This window comes from Dromaius novaehollandiae, chromosome 1 (assembly GCF_036370855.1).
Source record: "Dromaius novaehollandiae isolate bDroNov1 chromosome 1, bDroNov1.hap1, whole genome shotgun sequence".
In the NCBI taxonomy this organism is placed as follows: Eukaryota; Metazoa; Chordata; class Aves; order Casuariiformes; family Dromaiidae; genus Dromaius; species Dromaius novaehollandiae.
The window spans coordinates 125,190,499-125,204,340 of NC_088098.1; the positions used below are offsets into that span (position 1 = coordinate 125,190,499).

A 13,842-nucleotide genomic window follows, 5' to 3' on the forward strand; every position below is an offset into this window, starting at 1 on the left:
CATCACCAAAGAATTAAGAACAGAATTTTAAAGCATTTTAGATGACAGGGGCAGAAGCAGGAAGGAGTACTGTTTCCAACCTGATAATCTGAGTTTTCATGACTAGCCACTGGGTCTGACTGGATACTGAAAGCAGCCCTACGGACTGCCCCTGCAGGTTACTGGGCTGAAGCTTCAGAAGTTGTCATCCTGCCAAGCAGCTGGGCAGATCCAAGTAAGTTACTTCCCACAACTAACACATACTGGCATTGTGTGGGCACTTTGTACACCACCACTGCGTGAAAACTTATTTGTATAAAACTCCAGTGTATTTTGGTTTTGGCTATCAAAACCATGACCCTACCTAACCCTTCAACAGGCCGCATCCAAAACTACAAGAGACTGCTGTTTATATATGGCATACGTTTTGCAAAACACAGGCACCATTATCCTGCCAGAGTGCAGCTACCTTGTGTTCTATTGCAGTTCTTGAAAACTAGACAGAACCTGAAAAAAGTAAGTATCAAATCAGATGTTTTTCACTACTATATTTGGAAAGAAACAGAAAGCTTTTACCAAAAAGCTACAAAGTTTTTACTGAACAGATACAACCATGCTCAGGAAGGAGTTCGGATACAAGACAAAGATTCAGACCAACGATTACTTGGTCTAAATAAGAATCGCCTCAGTTTGTTTACCATTCTTCAATGAATAACATGAACAAGCTTATAAAAACGCTCAAAATAAAGTTTAGTTCTAACTAGAGAAAAAGTGCCTCTTGTCTCCCAGAGCTGAGCAACTATTAAACAGAAGCCTGGCAGGAAAAAGCAAACAAACAAAAAAAAGCCACTGTTCAGGCAAAGTGAGAAAGTGAGCAACTAAATCATACGTTTCAGTGTCCTACAGATGACTCAACTGGAGTGCTCCTTTCTTAAATAGGACAAGCAAATTTTTAATCTCATGTGCATACACAGATACTAATAAACCCAATGTTTTCAAGTAACTTTCTCTCCTTGTTAAATTCAAATTCAAGATTAGTCTACAAAGTTACCAACTTACATCTTTACTGGGAAGACAGGGGAGTCAATGCCTGTAAGTCTGGCTTGAAAAAATAGCTTGTTGTAACTTCAGTCTACAATTAACAACTTACAAATTGTCAAAAATATATAAAAAAAGATTGAGACACTTAGCAGTCAACTTTTCCGATGTTTCCTCAAATTAACTTACCCTCCAAAGGTAGTCTAATCCTATTAATTCCAGATCATCCATCATATAGGCTCGTCTCTTTGCTACTAGTTTGCCTTCTCGACAGTTCACAGCTTTGAAGAAACGTTCAAAACATTTCATTCCATTTTCTGTTAATAGGGAAGGATCCAGCTGAAGCACATTATTTTCAAAGAAGTCCTTATTAATGTCAGGGTCTAAGTCTGGTTCATCCCCCATTAGTTTGGAATACCATTTAAAACAGGCTTCGCGATCACAAAGATAAACTGCATTTTCAGCTAAACACTTCCATATTTGCTTCGCCTGAGGGGCACAGAGCCACAGCTGACCATCCTTCAATAAAAATCTTGAGCAAAAAAAAAGACAATTAACAATACTGTCTAATTGATATCCAGAGTCACAATTCAGTAAAAAGTACATGAAAAATGTGAATATACACTTTACACATGTATATATCATAAGTATGGCCCTGAAAACTTTATTCACATCATCAGTCCACTCATGTGAGCAGTCCTGTGATTTCTTAGTAAAAGTCTGCAGAATCAAAACTCTAGTTACTAAACAAGAAAGGAATCAAGTTAGGCAAAAAGTGTTTCTTAAAGAAATACTGAATATGATTTACATATTATATACAAATATAAATCTCTTAAGGTAAACTATTTCTTTTAAAAGTCATGTCACAACATATGAGATAAAATTATTTCTGCCTCTTTCACAATTATTTTTAGCACTCATTTTGCTGGATTATCTGAAATGCCTTTCTGATGATTCAGAATGACAAAATCACACACACACACACACACACACACGCACACAAATTCATTGTATATATATGTCATTGATATAGCCTGAAACAGAACTCAAGGAACTGGAAACTTTTCCTTTTGGGTTTTAGATTTACACTAAACTATTATTAAAGAACTATTAAAAGTCTTAAATTATGAGAGTTAGCTCTAAGAACATTTCAGGAAAAACATGAGATAATCAAGGTTCTTCATAAATCATTTTTTCCGATGCAAAATCTTTTTTCATGTAAAAGAAACGAGGGACTGGAGTATGGTATTGCTTTTCAGGTATTGCTACCTACATATTCTATGTAGGAAGTGTCACGGGACATCATTAATTCCTTTATATTAATAACCCACGAACTTAAATTTCAAGAACATCATGTTTGTTAAAACATAGGAGTCATAAGTCTGCTAGCCACAGGCTGTTGCATAATGTGATAAAACAGCTGTTTAACATCTCAGTTTAATTCAGAAACTCTTAGTAAAGTTACAAAAAGTAAAAAAGCCCCACCCCTACAAAGTAAGTTATTAAAAATGCTTTAGAACTTGATAGTTCTTGTATTTTTAAACTGTCTAAAAAGTAAAGAAGAAAAAGCTGTGAAACACAGCCTGAAAAGCATCAGCATAACTGCAGCTCTGTGACAAGCAGCCATCCTTTGCTTTCTTATTTCACTCAATCAGCATCTGGTCAAAAGTCATACAAATTATTTTTCTTTTATTCTAACCTCTAAGGGTCACCTGCTGACAACCCAAAGAGAGCGTTTGTTGCAATTACATGTCAATCTACGATCACGGATTCAGATTTGATGCAGTAAAACAAGTGAGGACACATGGACATATCCTTCCTTGAAATACGTATTAACATAACGTCGCTGAAGATTTAAAAAGTATGTAACTGTATCCACATACACCCTATATTCAAGTCAGTAGGGTTCTGCACACAGACAGAAAAAAGCCCATGCAGATCTTAGTGCAGAATCAGAGCCTTGAATTGTAAAGCAGAAAAAATACATCTGCCTACTATATATACCCTAACAATATTTATTTGGTTATACCACTATTAACATACAAGCCCAATGGATAAAACCCAAAAGCATTTGCTGCATTTTCACATCTGAATCTGAAAGGAGTTAATACAGCAACTTAAAACTAGACAGGAGAAACAATTACCATGGCTATTTATTGTAGGTATTTAAAGTATTCCTACAGAAGTTTAACAAATGATCATGTTAAAACTAACCGTAAAAAATTAAGTCGCTCCTGTACTTCTTGCACATGACTGTATCTACTCCCTGGTCTTACAGTTTGAGGATCATATTCACCATGCTCTGCAAATATGAAAACTTTTATTAGACAATACATGCAGAAAAGACATACTGATTTTGAAGGGTAGCTCATGTTTGATAACTTGCTGTTCTGAACATAATTAAAACCACTCAAAGGACAGTAAGTTTCCAGTAAGATGTATGAAAATCATTTTTAGCAGCTTGCTAACAGCTAATACTGCATTCTAAATTAAAGTGGGCATAAGCAAAGATTGCTGAAGCCTATAATCAAGTCAACAAATATTTATTTGCAGATACGTGTTCACCATTCAGTATAACGGAAGTATTAGAGAACAATCAAGAATCTGCATTCTAATTAAATCAATTTTTCTGTATTTCAAACATTTTCTTTGGGAAGGAAGCCTGGTAAAGTAGAAGTATACCAAATATATCATTCAGATTATTCAGTGTTTTTTTTAAGGATGGTCTCGCTTCATTACAGAGCGTCTTTTCAAGAACGTCAGTTTTAAGTTTTTAGGTTTTATTTCTCCAAAGAAAACTGCAACTCCAGTTCTTCAGTACCATCCTAAGAGTGTGTGTGTGTGTGTGTGTGTCATCACACAGAGGAGGAAAGAAGATGACAACTTTATCTACTGTAATTTTACAGGTATAAAAAACAAGATACCTGTAATACTGAGAGCTTGAAACAGAACAATAGTTGTACGATCTGGAAGTAAACTGAGAAATCACCTTTTATACATAATTTTTCAAATCTTGGAACAATATTGCCTAACAAACAATTGTTTGCCATATGGAAACTTTATTATTATTATTATTGTTATTTTTAAGAAATACAATCCAGACATCTCTCAAAGAACTTAAATGTACTTAATGTACTGATCTTTATTCCTCGCAGTAGAAGAAAACAGTTAAGAACTAGTGGTACTTCCAAGAACTTGAGGAGCCCTGACTTGGATTTAACACTAACACACTACTGTGTACAAACGTAACCTTCAGAGGTAGAAATTTCATAACCATTAAATCAATTCAAATTCAGAAAAATGGTCCTTTCCTTTAGCAGGTAATATCAATAAATGCTAGTCATAAATTAGCATGACCGGACCTTTGCGGATATCAGAATTCTTCAGAACAGGAAGCATCACTTTATTATATGCTTCTTTGATAAGACAGCTCTGGTCTTTGATCTGTACTAGTCAGAAATATTTCATCATCACACACATTCAGTAAGACTCCTCCATTATAATCTAATTATTGCTATATACCTTATTTGTAAAGTTACACAGATTACATTCAACTAAAATGACTCAACTGTGGGAGATTGTACCATGACAAAATCCAGAGCCATGGTAAAATTTAGCTTGAAAATTGGGGGGGGAAGTATTTCCTATTACACTAAGGAAGGAAAAAATGCTAGTCTAACTGTTGAAGTGCGTCAGAAGGCTTTTAGAATTAAAGAAAGTAATTGTCATAAATACTGTTGTCTACATACAATGTGCAAAAGGTACATTAAATTAAAAATTAAATAAAGGAAGTCAGAAGACTAGTAGTAAACCAGTAAGTCTAAAAGACTGGAAACATTCTGTCCACTAGAAACCTTTCAAAAATTTAAATTTTAGCCTTAACAGAGCCAGCATTAACAGACAATTTTCAAAAGAAGAAACAGGTCAAAACCAATTCTAAAGAAAATGTTATAAAACTAGCAACAGAAAAACTATATAAGTATTTGAAGTAGGAAAACCTGAAAAAGACACCATGAGTCCAGTAGAGGAAGCTACTAAGGTAGATAATGACATTGCAGAGAAATGAAAATTAGTTACTTTAAGTGTTCAACAGATGTTATTAGGAACTGGGGGGACTACTTATGCTGTTTTTTTCTGGTATGAATAGAGATTAATTCAGACTCAAATGTCAGTAGTGGTAGCAATGGAAGAATCTGAGTATTGAAGTCATCCAAGGCCAACGAATTAAGAATTTAAGAATTTTTAAAACTGCTGAACTAAAAAAAAAAAACCAACACCCAAACAGAAAAACGCCCTCAGTCTCCCTTACTATTCTCCATCTCAGCTTCATTAGACATCTGCCCAATTTAATTCTACACTACTTCCCCCAGGAGGTCTAAGTGTGATGTCATTAAAAATGTCTTCCACACAGAGGAGTGGAAGGGGAGGGGAACAAATGTTGCAAATGATCACTGAACAGAAATTTTCAGTACTGTAAGTGGTACAGGATCCTTAATTCTATCAACTCCAGATCTGAACAGCACTGTTAACTTGCCCATGAAGACCTTATCAAGCAGTGCAAAAGTAGTACTGAAAATGTCCAGATTAAAAGGAGAAAGAGTAAGAACAAATATAACAAATACTTAAAAAGCATGCCTTCCTTCAGGACTATACCATGCAGTACCAGTCACTTCATTTCATGGAGGAATTTGCAGAGTTGGGGGAAAGAGAAAGTTCAGTGGAAGATAAAGTCAACTATCATAGAAAAAAAAAATTGAAACAAAGAGTAGACTTAAAAAAAACAAAAACCAGAAAAGCTTAAAAGCCAAAACCGTAACAGGGAATATTGCAGAAAAGAATATACATTAATGAATAAGAAGAGAACAGAAACATCAGCTCTAGGAAAATCAAATTATGGCAAATTCAAAACTAATACAAAAACATTTTCACAAATTACACAGTTAATTGTGGAGTTAACTACCATAAAGATTTGTGAACAATCAGAATTTTTTTTTTCCTATGGCATTTTTTTCCTATGATTAGATGTTTGCCTTGTATCTTCTCCCTCTGCCTCCTTCATGTTCTCCAACTCAGCTTGATTCTACAGTTGTTCAGTTCTTGCTTCCTACATAATCAGTATAAGTTTCTTTCTTCTCCTTTCATTTATTTCCCACCAAGCATCTTCTCTCTCCTTCTCCAGGAAGGCATGGAAATATGAGGATGCTTACAAACACCACAGTGCTTTCTCTGTATTCTGCTCTATTTAGTGTACAAGGTAGAAACTGAAATAAAAGTTCTATAGACTGGAAATGATTATTACTGTCTTAGTATCTAGAATATTAGGAGATACTTTCTGGCTGGCCTTAATTGTGTATAAAAGCACCTAAGAAAAAATTCTGCACTGTGATCCTTCTGGCTTTGCACTCTGGGGCAAATGAATAGATACTTTGCGGCAGCTTCACCTTAAGAAAGCAAAATTTAATTACTTTGGAATTAGATTTAATTTATACTCTTTATACATTCACAATTCTCTTTTTTCCAAAATTGTTTATATTATTGAGTCAGAGTCGACTGGAAGGGAAAGAATGTGTTTTTTGGCACCAGAAAAATCACGTAAGACATTTTGAAACGTAAAGCAAACATTAGGCAAATTTTTCTGCCAAAATAATCAACAATGTGATAGGTAAACAAAACTGTCATAAATGACTTTTCAGTTCCAGAGTTAAAAGTTAATTGAAATTAATGGATCAGTTCATACATGAATAGTACATGTAGGCTATCTTTGGACAAAAATAACACTGCACTGCACAGTTGCTGGTTATGCTTCCTCCATAATCCTGAGGCCTACATCAAGATTTTCATAGCTAGCCAAAGCCCAAGAGAAAGGACAAAGCTGTCCATACAGTTAAAATGTGACACTTACTATAAATGGAATGTCATTTTTGCATCAAATGAACAAAGCTTACGAGTTCCTAAACCACCTGTTAAGTTTACTGCCTTGCTTTCAGTAAGGATATTCAAGCTGTAATCCCTCTCCTATCCTTTACCAAAGTCAAAGGGTACTCAACAGCTTACAGAAGTTACATGAAATAATGCATATTATATTCCACCTTTCTGGACAAGACTAAGCTTAAAATACTACGGTGTGAGAATAAAAAGCATTTAATACAATTTTAACATTAATTTCTACAATGCCATCATGAATTAAGCAAACTAAATTAGGGAAAACCCTCCCATGCATGCCTCAGTAGAGAAATGCAGCTGCAGTCTGAAGATTCAGCTTAAATGTCACTCTCATTGACCTGTATCTAGCTGAAGCCAACATCTTCATATAGCACCACACCTCAAACAAAAGTCTTTGAAGGCATATTTTACATATAGATATCAAGCACTCCCGAATTAAATGAATTCCACAATTAAAGGTGGCTGGGCAACCTACATAAGCATACTTTAACTAAAACTTACTTTTGGTAAGTAACTCTCTCAGGTAAAAGGAAAAAAAAAACAGGAAGATGAACACACACACAGATGTATTTTACAATGTGCAATATCTTAGTATCTCTGAACAGTCAATGCTGAATTCCTAAACCTTTAACATAATACACCATTTCATTTTTGAGATGCAACTGAAAGGCTGGTAGGATGTTATGGCAGGGTAGAATGGTCCCTACTTCCAGTCCCAGGAAGGTGGAGAGAGCTTGCTCTACATCTCCCCCCCCCCCAATTCTGTTGGCTTACTTTATAGAGTACTATAGTCCAGTGTCACAGAGAAGGGCTTTCCTTACTGTCCGAATTCTACGTCAGTAGCTAGAAGGCTATTTTCCTCCAAGGGTAAGAGTGTAAACTCATCAGCATAGGGTTGAGCTTAGACTGAAATATATAAAAACTAAAATATGTGCTGCCAAAGTATTGCTGAGAACACATGCAATGAGAAAGCAACTAAACAGAACTGGAGTTGCATAGTAAAAAGAACCGGTATGCCAGTGGTCTTAAGTCCTTCTCCCTGACAAATTCCAAACACTGGCTTCGAATACAGATTATTTAAAAAAATTCTCAAAGGAGCTTACAAAAATCCAAGACCAGAAGTGGGGCAAAATTCAAGACTATTACTAGGACTTTTCACAAAATAACTACCCTAAAATAACTAGGGCAGGATGATGTGCATCAATCCACAGATAAACATGAGCAGTCACTTTCCAATATTCTACTGTAAAACACCACATATTTTCAATTATGAAACAAAATGTTTACATTTCAAGTTTGTTTTGACCCAATTTAACAATACAAAGGCTGCCAATACCACACCTGCTCTAAAATTAAGCAAGTAAACTTATCAATTATTTCAATATGAGAGTTTGCTTTCAAGATCATTTTCAACTGGAGTTCTCACATACTTTATTTATGAGGCATTTTTTACATAGAACTTACCTTTAGCATACTGCCTCATGCTTTCCATATAGGCAGAGAGATTTTCTGCAACCAATGTAACTAGGGCATGATTGTGCTGGAGTTGATTGATTAAGTCATGTCGGTAAAACACATGGGGACTTCGCTGAGTTTGACTGAAATTAAAATACAAGTGTATTACAGAAAAGCAGATGCATCTTTCACCTAACAGTTCAGAAACTGATTCTAAAAACTTGTGTCTTTGAAATACGTTCCAAATTTTGATAAGAGGTTTATTATAGAAAGCATATTAAGTCTCTGACAATATTTGTCCCTTTTTTCCCCCCCGACACATTAACAGTTTGTACTAGTTATTAAGAGCAGTTAATCAATCAGGATTATAGTTACGATCAGTATGAAAAGCATCAAAGCAATCTGAGGAGTTCAGTATGCGAGGGGGAGAACGTCTCTGCAGCAGGGAAATACCTGCTTGCAAACTGGATAGTAAAGACAGAGATTTGACTGTATAGCTATTATCCCTATAACTATAGTTTTCTCAGCGCCCACCTGATATTCTCTCCCCTAAATTTAAGATAAGTATTCTGTAAAACTATGTCAGTTTTCAAAATAAAAGCTCACAACCTTAAAACTATAATGAAACATACTAGCCAAGAATGCAAGCCAATTTTTCCAATACTTGGAAAACCTGAACAACTTTGCAATCTATGTTTTTCTAACAGTACCTACCAAAAAAAAGTTGGTACAAACACAAAAGAGCATATACTCCAAGAAGAAACAGGATTAGAGTTCAAGAGAAGGAATACCACCCCAAATAAATAATCAGGTGTTAATTAAGTATACTATCAAGATCTGAAAAAAATGCTTTTCCTGAAAGAGACATTAGTCACACTTGTTTTACCAAGTAAACTGCAAGTGGAAACACAGGGCTCAAGTCCCACATGCCATGAACACTATCAAATTCCAAAATGTGGGACTAATCACCTCTGTGGTGTAGCCCCAAAAAGCCTCTATCAGAGCACTAAACCTTGGCTGTATAGATAATGCAAATCCAGGTTGCTCTTCCAGACCAAGAGGGAGAAAAAGAATTACTCATTGTATTGCCACTCAGATGATCCCAAAGCCTGTCCTTAAGAAATATAAATGTAATTTCAGAACTACTCTCCTTTCCTTTAACACAAAGGAGGTAGACCCTAGAATTAAGCTGAATGGGTTGCTGGTGAGAACTCTCATTCTTCTTGGGAAACAGGGTCTCAGCATCAGATGATCTACAGCACTCAGGAGTACTGTCACACCTTTTCAGAACAGTAGGGAAGGCAAGAAATCCCAGATCCAGCATCAGCTGACAATGATCTTGTCTCAGATAACTCTACATTACTATAGACGCAATGACAACAGGGCAATTGATCTATTTGGCCAGAGCTCACTGTCACTCTGGGCTTAAAAGACAGAGACACCATTAACAACCATCCCAGACACCCAATAATTTTGTTATTTGCAAGCAACAGTATTTGGTCTGCTAAGTAGAGGGGTCTTTAGAAAATTCAATTTTAAAATATGCAGAGGTTTCCAAAACAGCTAGAAAGATGTGCTTAAAGTACAAATTGTGTTTGAAAAAAAAAAGCAGACATTTGTAGGAAAGCAAACAAAATGGACAGGCATATGAAGGCAGAAGACACAGAGGGCTTCATATTGCACAGAGACAACAAGAGAAAGTTTTCACTTTCAGAAACTATCTACTTATATATCATTCCATCTCCATCAATCCTCCTTGCTGACGATAATCCAGCACCAAAAACAGAAAGATGGATTTCTCTGTTTTAGTGGCTGAGATTTTACCTTTAGACAAAAAGATGCATTTACAAAGGATAATATTAAATAAGAACTTTGACAATTTGGGAGATGCATATGATGATACAACTAAAGGAACAAGCATAAGCAGGAATAGGTATTTTACTGAATTATACAGCCATAATAGCATGCACTTGTATTTATATGCACATCTGTATGCACATACATATAGAAGTTTTTATTTTATAGGAAAGCTAATACAACCATATTAAGTATAGCAAAAACAAAGCTATCAGCTGAAGACTTTCTTCTAAGATAGGTATTTTTCACTTTTCCTCCCTCAACAAACCCACATGCACTAACAGTAAATTTGGACACATGGATGCATCTTGGTTAGCAATTACTTCAAAAAGTTGAAGCATTCTAAGAACTAGAGTTATGAGCTATCTTGTTGCACAGTATTTGTAAGCAACATGCACAAAGCAGCTATTTTAATGATCTGCTAGGACGGATTCAAAGGCAAGATGATTGTCTCCATACACAGAAAAAAGCTGATCTGACAACAACCAGAGTTTCTAGTATGCTTTCCAGAATTAAAGCAAACTTCACACACAACTATTGAATTATTCCTTAAGCATGTAAGGCTGGGCTCATTGATTATGCTGCCACTGTGACATACTGCTTTATCAATAACAGAGAAGCACATGTGAAAAAGGGAAGTTAACAGCAGAACTGTCATCTTTTCATTGTGCTTCTGCTAAATGGATATCAAAGATCTACATATAAGAACATGTAAAATTATCATTTTGAGATGGGTGCCAAAGTGTTCTGGAAACAGTAAAGAAAATTTAGTGACTAGAATGCATATTTGGTAGGAAAACATTCTCCAGTGACAAAGGCAAAATTCCAAAAATTTTTAACTTAAATGGATTTCTTTTTAAAGTTGAGTTTTCACACACATAACTTTTCCAACATAATATTGCACATGCGACTTGGCTTTTTAAGTTAAGACTTCTTCCATTAGACTAATACGCTATCAACCTTTAGAAGCAGACAGGAAAGAGACAAGTAACAGGGACGGAACCCAGCAAATTCTACTTTTTAGGCTAAAAACTGACTTGAAACTAAATTCATTGTTGTCTTTAAGCAGTCACAAATCCCTGAACTCCTAACAGAAGGTCCTCTCAATGTTCAGTTAATTCTCAGCAATTCATTTAGGAAACCAATCTTATACTGCTAAAGTAGATACAGGTCAAACTCAAGTGCTTGAAACTGGTCTAGGGGAGGCCCTCTCTCAATCACCCAACCCAGAGAAAATAAAGATGATTAATTTCCTGTACACCAATATCAGTATGCAAAGTTAACTATTCTGATATTAAAAGATATCCTTGCACATATCCAAGCATTACTTTTTTACATTGTTGTAATTCTGGTTAAGGTAAGCTTCCCAAAACATGTAGCTTTTCTTTGTGGTCAGGGAATTAAATGTTGCCAGAATAACTTCATAGGCAATTTGTAATTTTATTCAACTGCAAGATTAGCTACAATAATTCAGTCCTCCTCCTGAAAAGAACCTCTATAGTGCAAATGGTATAAGGTAACTTATACCTATTTTTGCTACGAATCAGTAGCCTTGGTCTTTCCAAAATGACCTTTAATTGCCAATGAACTGAAACACCCAATAGAGTATATAGTTTATGCTATTAATATTGCACAGACAAAGCCCAGTGGAATCTTTGTCAATTGTTAAAAACATCTGCTTATGTTTTCAACCCAAATTCTAGGAGGATCAATGCTAGAGAAAAAATTTTATGTCAAAAAAGGTATGTCGATAGTAATAGTTACTAAATACATGCATTACCATTTCCAAACTACATCAACGTTAAAGAGTTATCAGAAACCAGAATACTCAGAGGACTGGGAAGTCACCAATTACCTCAAAATGATCTTTTCTCTCACTAGGGATTTCCAGTCACCTGGGCAGTATCAATATCTGACTAAAAAACCCTCTCGACAATATCTTGCTAATAAAGGCTTCTCCTTTATCAGCAGAATACAGACTGGAAGAGATCTTTAAAGACTTTTGATTAAAGTCTTTAATTCAAAGCTTGCTTTTCTGCCATATTTGTTTTCACACTCTACATAAAAATTTGAGGTGTTGTCTCACACAAACACAGGCTTGCCAGAAACCTGAGGAATTGAAGAGATGGCCTGACAGAAAGGAGAGAGATTCAAACCATCTAACTGTACACATGCCTGCAATACAGGCAACCTGAACTTCTACAGTCAAAAGAGAAATTTAGGTTTCGCCCAAGATTAATTTGGAGCAGAAACCTCACCAGTGCCTTGAATGAGCACCACTTCAATAATTGCTTAAAGCAAAGCTTCTTCATTAAGGCACTGTGCTAAAAAGCATCCAACTTGTTCAAGTACCACGAACAACCAGATAGCTACGTTCCCTCAGACCTTGCTGCATACAGAATGTCAAGGACTCCAAGATACAGAAAAGAAACTTGTTATCTGCTAACAACCAGGTATTTTTGTGACCCTTTTGGAAAACCCCTAGACAATATTTTTGAAAAATTGTAAAGGATCAAAATGTCATGAAAACTGAAAAACATATTGGAATCTAAACGAATAAAGAAACATTTGAAAGCCAGGAATGCAGCATTCTCACAGCTCCTTAAAATGATACCAATAAAGAGATAATTTCATGTAAACTGAAGACTTATCCTTCAACTTTCCCTGCCTGGACCCTTCTTGTAAGTACATTAATAGCAACATTGATTTGAACAGTCTACCTGCTTTCAAGAATTAAAACAAAGTAATTACAATGCACTGATAAGCAAACAACACTTTTCTAGAGTTTGTAAAGACTCCTATATGGATAGGAAAGAAAATGTTCAGAGCACAGAATCTCAGACGTTTCTTTAATGAAAACGTACTCAAAGTAATGCAACGAAGCTTGTCAATTTTTGGCTTTTTTCGTAGAGTATTTTCCACAATAGAAAAATGTCACCTTTGATTTCAGCTACATAAACTACATGACCTGTATAAACTTATCATCAAAGAACAGGTGCACGCGTGTCCATACACACACAATGTATTTTACTTATACTATGTAAGGTAACTCCATTGTTAGGCAGGGAAGTCCATGCCTAACAAAAAAAACAAAAAACAACAAAAAAAAAAAAACAGATTTTCTGTGAATCAGACAACTATCCTTCTAAAAATGAAGATCAGCACGTTTGAGAAAACAGCTAATGCTCTCTTACTAAACACAGCATACGTGAGAATTTTTAAAAAGCATTAAAACAAACCCAAGAGCATGTTTAAACACAGATAATAATTTTAACTAAATTCTCCCTGCTCCTCATAACAAAAACCGCCTCATTCCAACCCATTCAACTGTAACAGACAAAATCCGATTTGCATTTCATTCTTACCTCAAGTTTTGTGGTGCTTCACCAAACAAACTACAAATTTCTCTAATTTGTTTCAGTGCAGGAATGACCCATTTGTCATTTGTGCGAAGCTCTTCTATAAAACGATCTATCCACTGGATCTTTTGTGTATCTCGGTCCTTAAAGAGCAAGTGTTCACAATCAAGTACATTGCAGAAACCAAAAACATCCCCTTACTTTGTTTCCC

The 13,842-nt window shown here is 35.4% G+C and overlaps 1 protein-coding gene across 2 annotated transcripts in view; it reads right to left on the minus strand.

Moving 5' to 3' along the window:
* Positions 1 to 13,842, minus strand: part of USP9X (ubiquitin specific peptidase 9 X-linked) — a 110,905-nt gene that overhangs the window by 51,243 nt on the left and 45,820 nt on the right. For both annotated transcript variants that reach the window (XM_064497482.1, XM_064497474.1), the window contains exons 13-16: positions 13,638 to 13,774; positions 8,425 to 8,558; positions 3,232 to 3,319; positions 1,207 to 1,549 (exon numbers count right to left, since the gene is read on the minus strand). In XM_064497482.1, coding sequence (XP_064353552.1) covers positions 1,207 to 1,549; positions 3,232 to 3,319; positions 8,425 to 8,558; positions 13,638 to 13,774 — 702 coding nt within the window. The remainder of the gene's footprint in view (positions 1 to 1,206; positions 1,550 to 3,231; positions 3,320 to 8,424; positions 8,559 to 13,637; positions 13,775 to 13,842) is intronic.